The 10,501-nt window shown below is 38.5% G+C and overlaps 1 protein-coding gene across 2 annotated transcripts; it reads right to left on the bottom strand.

The window, feature by feature from the left end:
• Positions 1–2,776: 2,776 nt before the first annotated feature.
• On the bottom strand, positions 2,777–10,397 carry RWDD4 (RWD domain containing 4). 2 transcript variants are annotated; one of them, XM_072862946.1, is made up of 7 exons: positions 10,192–10,396; positions 9,761–9,841; positions 7,202–7,311; positions 6,947–7,091; positions 6,052–6,166; positions 5,083–5,132; positions 2,777–3,783 (listed from the first exon to the last, which is right to left on the bottom strand). In XM_072862946.1, exons 1-7 carry the CDS (start codon positions 10,213–10,215, stop codon positions 3,751–3,753), a joined length of 558 nt encoding a protein of 185 aa, XP_072719047.1. In that variant the 5' UTR covers positions 10,216–10,396; the 3' UTR covers positions 2,777–3,750. The 2 variants fall into 2 exon arrangements, with proteins under 2 accessions (XP_072719047.1, XP_072719046.1); XM_072862945.1 differs by lacking the exon at positions 2,777–3,783 and adding an exon at positions 4,918–5,008 and having other exon boundaries at positions 10,192–10,397.
• Between the last annotated feature and the right edge of the window lie 104 nt (positions 10,398–10,501).

The raw sequence follows: 10,501 nt of genomic DNA, 5'->3' as shown, positions 1-10,501 counted from the left end.
CTTAAAGGCAGTCTGCATTATTCCCTGGGATTCGACATGTTACAGTGCAATGGAGCATCTTTGGGCTTCGTACTAACAGCACTGAATGAACTTGTATTTAACATCATGCAAATACAACTAAACACGTCTTTGAAGTTTCATCTGAAATAAAGTATAAAATACCAATGCGATAGTGACAGTTCTTGTACTGCTGCCATACTTTTTTTTTTTGTATTCTTCAAATACCTGTATCAACAACAGAAAGAGCTGGACAGATTTTGGAGAAGAGGTCACTGTGTTTCAGAGATACCAAACAATTTTATAGCAAAAACTGCATACATCCTATGCTAATAGCTCCTGTAAGTTGAGGCTGGAAAGTGTACTGCCTAGTGATGTGCTCCAGAGCACCGTAAGGACTGACAGAGGGGAAAAAAAAAGGGGGGGTGGGGGGGGAAGAGAGAGAGACTCCTCGCCTCCTTAACAGCAAGCAAACAAACCACAAAATGATAGCCTGCTGAGAAAAGTTTTGAAAGAAAAAAACAATGCATAGCTTAAAATTAATTAACTTTCAAAGGCATTAGGAATATTAACGAATTCAAATATGTTCAACTAAAAGATTGAAGAGAAAAAATATTTTAAGTTAAATTTCAGTTTAAAATCCAATGCTAAACTTAATTTAAGCATTGGTATTGCCACCTCAATTTTCTGCACCAAAGTTGTCCCAAGGAAAGATTCTCAGAGACAAATTTGAAAAAGGGAAAAAAGTAAGCTATGCTTGATCAGATGAGATTTCCAAGTGGTTACTGCAACAACACTATAGATAAAAAGTATTTTTTTAAAAAGCCCTTTCAACTAGTGCTTCAGTAAGGCAATTAGTATCCATGCAATATGGAAAATTTTGTAAACCGGCAAATCCCTTTTTAATCATCCTGTATTTTGGACACTTGCTACTTTCACTTTACTGTTACTAGTATTGACTCTTGTCTTCTCAGGCCAACCAAAGCTTTACTGCAAAGCCCATGAATTTCAATAGGTGGTGTATCCCTACAATCAAAAGACTCTTGCCCTACTGAAATAAAGCATAAACCACCGTTTTTCTACTGCCAGTGGGTTTTTACTTTAAAAAAGGTGGTGGTGGTGTACTGTTCAACAGTGTTTAGAATTTCCTCAGTAGTCATGATCTCTATTTACAGTTGTGCCTTTCTTGATAAGAATCATTACATTTTCCCTCCCCTCAGTTGTCAGTGCTCAGGCCTCTCCATAATATCAAGTACCTAGATTCTTGAAATGACCCTGTTCCAACCATCACGTCATATAAGAAAATGGTTTAATGACACAAATTACCTTTCAAAATTTACACAAAAGGAAAGAACCAATACAAAAATTCCCAATGCAAAATATTTCCCTTGATAGTAGACTTTCAAACAAACATGTTTACTAACAGAACCAGAGAAGCTTGCTTGGATATCTGCACAAGAGCGTGTGATTTATAGGCAGACTAGGAGCTGAAAAATCAGGCATTTCACAAGGTTAACAAGTCTGCCATTACACACAGTAACACTATAAAAGCAAGAGATGTGGTTCTTATTTGTCCTTCCCCCACCCTCCCTAACTAATCTATTCAGATAAATTGTCATGGCAACTTGATTTAAATGCCAAGGATACTAGCAAAGACAAGTCAATTCCCCTTGGAGATGCTGTGAATAGAAAAAGTCCTGCCCATTCTGATGCTGGCAGAGACTAAAGCTAAATGCCCTTCCCTGTTACAGGCTCACTGTGTACTACCAGAGCAACTTCTCCCTGCGGTGTTACCCCCTGCCAGACACTCTTGCTCAGATTGCAGCCATGAGCCTCCAGTTTACGTCAAAGGCAAGACTGCATCATTTGGAAAAAGTCCTACCTTGTGTACTTTACCAGCTTTTACTAATGTGAGTTGAGTTCAAAAATAAATCACGACTTTCTGAAATTAAGAATTCTTTAAGAATCAATAGTGTTTTCCTTACTGAGGAAGCACATACATTTACCAATTGTAACTCCAGTTTCAGTAAAAACTACGGCTTCTTGTCAGATGACAGCAGTACAGAGCATATTTCTTTCAGATCCCTTCACAGTCTCTTCAGAAGAGTGAAAACCACAGAACGAATTCAATTTTTTTTTCCTTCACCTGCAGTCACAATATTTCATGTAACTTTTTTTTCTTTATATATATGTATATATATATGAAGACAAGCAGTAATTTTGCAATATATTTAGTGTATCCTCCTTTGGTAAAACAGAAATAATTTAAGACAATTTAAGAGAACTATTATTAATGTATGTTGCATATAAGCTCTCTTGACACAGACAGTAGCATAAACACTTCCACTCCATCAACTGAAGTCCTAATATGACAGTCATATAAACTATCCTCTCTTAGCTACAAAGGCAAGATCTTAGCACCACTGATCAGAACATCCAGCCTGCACCTCTAACACCCCTCTCACCAAATGCTGTACCTAGTGTGTGTAGTGGAGTGCACTCTTTCAGAGAGACACCTGACTTGCTGTGTGTACTAAACATGATGGATATTCTCCTATGACTCTCAGTGGGTTGACTGACCCTCATATTAATAACACACACAACTACTCTGAAGAACATGTAAACATATACCGAAAGAGGGAAGATACAATTCTTCCACCAATTTTTAGGAATGCTTTCTTTGTAATAGAAAATCCTTTGCAAATTCAAACTTGGCCCTAGAAGTGCAGTAAGCAATACACAATTTTAAAAAAATAAACACGTACCACAGCAGATAAATAGGCATTTATTAAAGTTAATCTCAAAACAAACAAAAATAATAAAGGACATTAAGGCATCTTGTATTCAGTAACCGTTCATATAGTAAAGATGACTTCTCTTTCTGATAGAAGAGAGCAGATTAGGAAAAAAAAAAGTTCTCCCAACACATTTGTCAGAATGCCGACTTCTTCCCACTGTCCCACCACTCAGTCAGCAAACCCCTCCAAGGAATGCCCATTTCTCCAACGAAAGAGCTACAAAATCTCAACACTCATTGAGACGTGCAAGAAAGCACTTTTCCCTCCCCTCAGACATCCAACTGTCTGTAAAGATGCATACTGGAGAAAGACTAACAGATGGATACTGCAGAGAATAAAGAGGGCATACTCCTGCTGTAACCACTCATTTTTGAGCAGACTAGAATATTTGGCCTTGTTTTCGCTAGTATTTACTATTTCAGCCAGTAACTAGTGAAAACGAGACCACAAGCTCCAGTTTGTATTGCAATGTAACAATTTTTATGTTCTCCTTCAACATTCATATTAGATAAACAAATGACAAAGGTCTTGTTTCCATGGAATAATTTATTTTGAATTATGCTGTCAAGTGACCAATCACTGTTATAGTGTTTTTTTCTTCAATTGGAATAAGAACATCAGGAAATGTTTACAGTATCACTGGGTTCACTATAACAGGATTTTACTACAGAGTAAAATATAAATTAATAAACACTGCATATAGCACTACTCACTTCACCACATTGGCTCTTTATACCCTTTGTCACATTCTAACCTTCATTTAAGGCAAGTTTGTTTTTTTTTTTCCAAAGAAGACCACATAGTCTCTAGATAAACTTGTGTGACTAGGTTTGCGAGTTACGAAATTGAGCTTTATAAAATGTTTACTTCAACAAATACAAAAGTTATTAAGAGAAAGATGGTGACCCCAAATTGCACTGTATTAAAAGGTGGAGTTTCCTTGTACCAAAGTCCTTTATTCATCATCTTTAGAACCAGTTTTGCTTAACTATAAAAGAGACACAAAAAGAAAGTATTCAAAGTTTAGACTGCCATTCCATTTATTAGGAAACAAGAACAACATTATCTCCATCTTACATAGAACACATGTATATTTAATAATACAGACTTATTGTGCTACTGCACCAAGAGACTGAAAAGCATCAAATTATTTCTTAAGCTTAAACACTAAATAAGCTTATTTCCTGAATGTGAATGTTGATTTTAAAAAAACACCACCACAAAACCCCAGAAAAACATCAGGGTACTGTTTCTATTTAATTTGAAGACTCCGTCACCAGCTCTCCAACATAAAAAAGATGAAGTAATGCAAAAAGTATCTCCACATATCTCTGAGATAATTCCCATATGGAAATTTACACAATACAAAAAGAGACACTAACTTACTATTTATCTCTTTTTTAAAGCTAAGTTTATAATTATTATATGTTGTGCATCTATTGTGAAATCTATCTAGAATCCAAGACATCCACTACAAATAGCCACTTTTAACTCAGAAGGACTCTGCCCAAAACCACCATCATCATTTATTTGCTCTTATTTAACAGTTAGAACCGGTGTTATGTCTTACACCAAGAATTACTTATAGATGTGTAAAATAAAATAGTTTGTTTTCAAAATTGTCAGGCAGCTATACTGATTTCCACTGAATCAGCAAAGACAAGACAGTGGAAGAAATCAATGCTGAGGGAACAAGTAGAAAATAATTATTCACTGTAGGAGTTGCAGCAAAGAATGCTCAGGCTCGTAGGAGACAGCAAGGTGCTCCCACTTGGGACAGCTCCCTTTTTCTGCTTACTTCTCCATTGCCCTCCAGAACCTGGCAGCACCACTAACTTTATTTTAGATCTTGTGGCCATATGAAGACAGAATATTTGCAGTGCATTTGGCTAGCAAAGCTCTCTCATCATAAAATTAAAATTTAATTGCTCATAAATAAAAGAGAATTACTAAACCAACAAAGTTCAAAGAGGAACCAAAGTCCTTCTGACTCTATTCAGAAGCACTAAGCATTTTAAAGCATTTGAGAAATATGTAAATTAGAATCCAAAATAAGCAACAGTTCTGACTATTTATTGTAAATCTTTTTAACATTAAAAAAAGATAATTTGAAAATACTTACATGCTGGACACATATAGAAATGAATCAGACACCACAGTCAAATCCAAACAAAGTTAGGAAGAAAAGCAAGAAAAAAAATCAGATTATTTTTCTTCAGATACAAGTACAAATTATTTTTAATGTACATAAATTTTCATAATACTGCATATAATACAGTCATGTTACCTTAATTACGTCCACCCAGTTCCATCCTCGTGGAAGCTCCCCTTTGTTATCTACAGAATAAGAAGGTTTTATTTTCAACACACAAGCTAAGGAGAATCTTTATCTTCTTTAAAATCAACGCACAAAATTCTAAAGAATTTTGTTTAAATAAAAAGTAATTCTGTTTAAATAAAAACACCTCAGTCTATTTGACATTTAATTTAGAAGGCAACTCCAACATGAGCTGGGCTGACCAGCAATGATGCATTTTGTCAAAGAAAAAAATTGTATGCAGCTTTTCCATTATACAGCCAACATTTAATATGCCAATTATACACTAGGTTAGGTAAATTATATGCAGAAATTGCTATCACAAGGTACAACTTACTGCTGCAATAGGAGAGTATTATCCAGATCATTATTAAAAATTAAGGTTGAACACATAAAAGTCATCAGCAGGATTAGTTGAAATATTGAATGCTTTTCAATCAAAAACCTACCATTTCATTGAAAGCATAAAGTATCTGCAGAAGCACCTCTATTTTGAGAGTACAAACTAAATTAAATGTTTTATTTTGGGTTCCAAAACAAATACTTTCATTTAGAAATTACATTTTTAATAATGTGAATTATCTACAAGGGCCCATCAACCAACCACATCTTTTGTTGAAAGTGAATTTTTGGAAGTCCCAAATGCTCTCCTCCCACAAATATTTTTTGAAAATTTCGCTTTTGTCACAAATTGAAATAAAAAAAATAAAACAAATGCAATGACATCTTGAAATCCCTACTCTATAGAAAGTTGCTTTGACCAGAACTAACATCTCAGGCAAGAATAATTCACCTAAAACAAGCAAAACAGAGACCACAGACTTGAAGTCGTTAATCTTATAAACAAATCACTACTGATTCTGACTCTAGCAAAATGTCACTGCTATAAAATTTGGATTCTCATACTGCTCAAACAAAACAATATTCTAGTTCACAAACCTGTTTTATCGGCTAGTTTTCGCTTCTGAGTTTTGGACAACTGCTCCTTTTTATCTTTTTTCTTACTTGCTGGCACATCAGGAGTTCCAATTGCAATACTGTTGCTTACTGAAGTCTGAAAAGGATAAAAATGGTTGTTAATATTTTACATATTAGTTCCACAGTTACCTCTGTGTGTGATTACTGAACCTGACATACTGAAATATTTTGACTGTCAGAAAGAAGCAATGCTGTCAGCAGTCTGCAGCTTTTAATCAACATATAATCATGATTGTAGTTTTATGAACCATGCGTTGGGGATCGGAATTATTCCCTTTCAGAGTTGCAAAGGGCACCTCTGACACTTTTTAAATGTAATCATAGAGTGTGATATAGTCTGAAGGGATTCAGACTTCCCAAACATGGCAACCATTCCTTCTTCCTCAAAGCAAACCTGCAGCACCACAATGGCCAATAACATCCTTACACAACACAGAAGCCACAAACAGACCCAGCCTGACTCATTCAAGACCATGGAGGTGCACTTATGCAATCCACTGCATCCCAGGAAGGTTGCAGTAATTTGCCCCCAACCCCGAGCACACGCCTTTAATCTCTGTTTCAGCTCTCTCTAGTTTTGCTTCTGGTCCAAATCTCCATTTTTATGTTGCTCGGTGGGACAGAACTGCAGCCCACAAACATTTTGGTATAACAGCAAAATAACAACTAAATATAACAATTGAGACCACATAGCATTGTGACACCATACTCTGTGTGTCACTGTTTAGCCACTAATGTGTATACCCAATATACTGATTAACAACATCAAGACAGAGCTATGAAGTATTTAGAGTTGTAATAAACTTTTTTTGCAGTTTTAAAAGCAAGCGATTAAAATCTGAATTTATCTACTTACCACAGTGTTAACAGGCTGATTTTCCATGAACAACTCTTTATTATCTTTGGCATATTCAAAAAGTGTGTATGTCATAGCAGTTCCAAGATTCGCTTCAACTTCTACCATTAACTTATCCAATATACTTCGTTTAATAGCTGAAGATCTACAAGAAACCATAAAAATCAACTATAATCTAGACAGATTAAGAAAAGCTTGTCAACCAAAAAGCCCCCACATATAAGGCTAGGAAGTGAAGCTGTCATAAATACCTACATCGTGTTGTTGAAGAAAGCATCCATTGATATGACTGGTGCTGTTTGTGGATATGTTTCCGGCCAAGAAACTTCTATTAGAAAGGCTTTGGGATCTCCACTTTCGCCTATCTGAAGGGAAAAGAAAAATTTTATAAATCAACAGTTTCCAGTCACTTATTACAGATTACAATGCCAATATGCAAGTCTCACTTCTTTAGGACTATCCAAATTCCTTAAGATAACATCTATTTTCATAAAGTTATCAGTTAGAAAATAAAGCTGTTATCTACAAAAAGTATGACATTTATGACATCGATATTAATCTCTATGCTGCAGTTTTCATCCTAGGAAAAGCAGCAGAAACATCAAAACTTCTCTTTACTTTTTTTTCTTTAATCGCTTGGTTTTAAAAGCTACTTTGTAGCATCTGCAAGACAACTATTATACAATCATATATGAGAACAGAAAAGATGAAGCCTTCTTTTTTTTCCCCCATGCATCCAAGCTCAGAGCAATATGAAAACAAACCACAAGACAGTGTTGAAATAAAGACAATGATAAACTAGTGACCTAAGATAGGAAAAATGATAGATAAGAATTTCAGTATTTACATCTCATCCCTACAGATATTTTATTTCACTATAAGAAAGAACAAGTAGTAAAAGATTTAAGAAGTCAGTAGAAGGAGACTGGATAAAAAAAGCATAACATTAGAAAAAGGCACACTTTAATATAAATAATCATGCACATAAAACCAATTTAGTGAACCCAAATTACATATACAATCCTTACAATTATGTTAATTAAAGAAAAAACAAATCCTTTTTTTTTTTAATTTAAAACTAGTACAGGTGCTACCAAAGGCATACTATACAAACAGAAATAACTGTTTCACACAAGGATTTGGAAGACTAGTGCAACAAAGCTGGTTAAATCCATATTCTAAAACCACATGAAAATTCTCCCTTATTTCCATCATTTTAGAATAGGCAAAATCTGGCTTCATCAGATTATGTGTAACGAAGTGTAGCCAGAAAAAAAGTCCTAATCAAAGTGAGGCTACTGTACTTAAAAATTGGAAAAAAAAGAAAAGAAAAAAAGTTGGTGCTTTTTTATTTACAGTGTCTGTTTCAGCAGAGTGGACTAACTGACATTCAGAAGCATCTGTTTTAGAGGTGAAATAAAGAAATAAATAATAAATAAGTAAATAAATCTGGAATCTGCAACATTTATCAAGACATCATCTACAGTGTTACAGTCTAGTTCCCACTGCTGCCAAGAAGAGAACTGGTGATACGGTTTACAGAGTTCTTCTCTCAGGAAAGCACTGTCTGCACACTGAGCAAATCCATACAGAAAGCTGCGTGACCATCCTCCTCCTTGCCAGTGCAACCTAAAAACTGGGTAGCCTTACTTGATTGCAAAACAGCTGTGTTTTGTATGTGAGATTTGTGCAAGACAAATGAGGCTCAGAAAAATGGCATGCTAATTCTTTCAACCTTCTCATGCACTTACTTGCAATATGTGTTCTCGTAAGACAAATTCTTCTTCATGGGAAAGATGTGTGATTGCCTTTGTCTAACACTAAGTTTTACAGTATTTAAATTGAGTTCTAACTTTTGACAATTATTTTTCTTCTAATAAAAATTATCAATGACCAAAGCTAGTAAAATGTAGAATGATACATTGTAGACTTGTAGGCATGTCCCATTTGCTCTTTTGAGGAAATTAAATTTACTAATAATGGTCCTATCAGTGAAGGAAGGCTGCACTTACATGGATGGGATTCAAGTGCTATTACTTAAATCGACTTATCTCATCACAATTACTGATGTTATTCTGAAGTTACTTGAGAAGTCACGAAAAGGTTATTTTAGATGCCTCCTCCCCACTACAGGGATACGGCATTTTCAGAAGTCTCCCTTCTGTCCCACGGGTGCCTAAGTTTTCATCAGTAAAGTTCTCTGGCCATCCAAAGATCTGTCTCAGTCCATGCCCAGAAGAACTTCCAGGTCTTTAAATTTGGCAAGAATTTCATGCCAGAATCTAATTGCTTATCTCAAGCTCAGCACTCCCTCTATGTCTCTCCTGAGCAGATCGTGCACATGCCCAAAGCATTTTGTGGATTTTCTCTTTAGCAGGTAGACAAGGCATGTCAACTACTTCTCGACAAGAGACTAAAACCTTGTAACTGAGCAATAGGGAAAGTTCAGAGCTTTACATATAAATGTCTCTGTAAGTGACATTTCTGACCAGCTAGTTTAAGTATTACTCAGCATGCTGGCTCCTTCAGCCAGTTCGACAGTTCTAGCTATGCAGTACATAGACGTGTAAGCAGGATGCCTAGCTAAGGGATAATAAACCTGCACTGGGAGCGGGTTCCTAAATATTATGCATTGTGCTATCAAGCACCGTCGTACCAAAGATCCTGAAACAACGGCCTAGGGATCTAGCCTTTACTGCCCATCGAATACCCGTTTGTTTTAGAAAAACCCCGGTATGTCAACTACAACGCAGGAGAGTAACTTCAAGGCGAAACCTGTGCTGCAGCGACTCGCAGACCTTCACCTTGCCTTACCCTGTACTGGAAGGAAACCGGGCTCAGCTCCCTGAAGCACAGATCTCCCTCGTAGATAGAGCGCAGCGCTTCCAGCTCCATCTGCCGCACAGAGCAGAGAAGGGGGTGACCGATTTCAGCTCGAACACGAAGCTTGCACCCAGCCGCGGTTGGTTTGCGAAGCTGTGTGCGGCCCCGCCGGTTTCCCGCCCTCCCCCCAGCCCCGCCGCCGCCCGGCTCCCTCCTCCCCGGCTCCTCGCCCGCTCAACCGGCCGGCTCTTCCCTCCCGCTGCCCGCCACCCGGGCCGCCTCCCCTCCGAGGCCCTTCTCCCCACGCGGGGGCTCCCTCCCGGCCCCGCGGCAGGTGCGGAGGAGTATCCCGGGCCAGCTCCCCTTCAGGCAGCGGCGCCTCACGGCCTCCCCGCCCAGCGCGGGCAGGGCCCGGGGCCCACCTCCTGGTCCTCGTTGGCCGCCATGGCGCGCGCTGCGGGTGAGGCGGCGCGCGCTGCGGGTGAGGCGGCGCGCGGAGCTCCCCCCCGCCCCTCCTCCTCGCCGCCGCCGGGGCTGGGCGGGCCTCGCTGGCGCGGCGCGGCCCCGCCGGTGTCGCACGGGGAGGCCCGAGCGGCCCCGCCCGACGGACACACCTCCCCTGAGGGCAGCACGGGTCACCCGGTCGCTCGCTGCTATTGGTCCCCTCTTCCCGTCGTCACCTCCTCCCTGTCTTCCCATTGGCCGGCTCCGCCGGTCTCTCCTCTCTTCCTT

Source organism: Ciconia boyciana, chromosome 5 (assembly GCF_034638445.1).
Source record: "Ciconia boyciana chromosome 5, ASM3463844v1, whole genome shotgun sequence".
NCBI lineage: Eukaryota > Metazoa > Chordata > Aves > Ciconiiformes > Ciconiidae > Ciconia > Ciconia boyciana.
The sequence above is the reverse complement of the archived record's forward strand: the minus strand, read 5'-3'. Positions and strand labels throughout refer to the sequence as shown.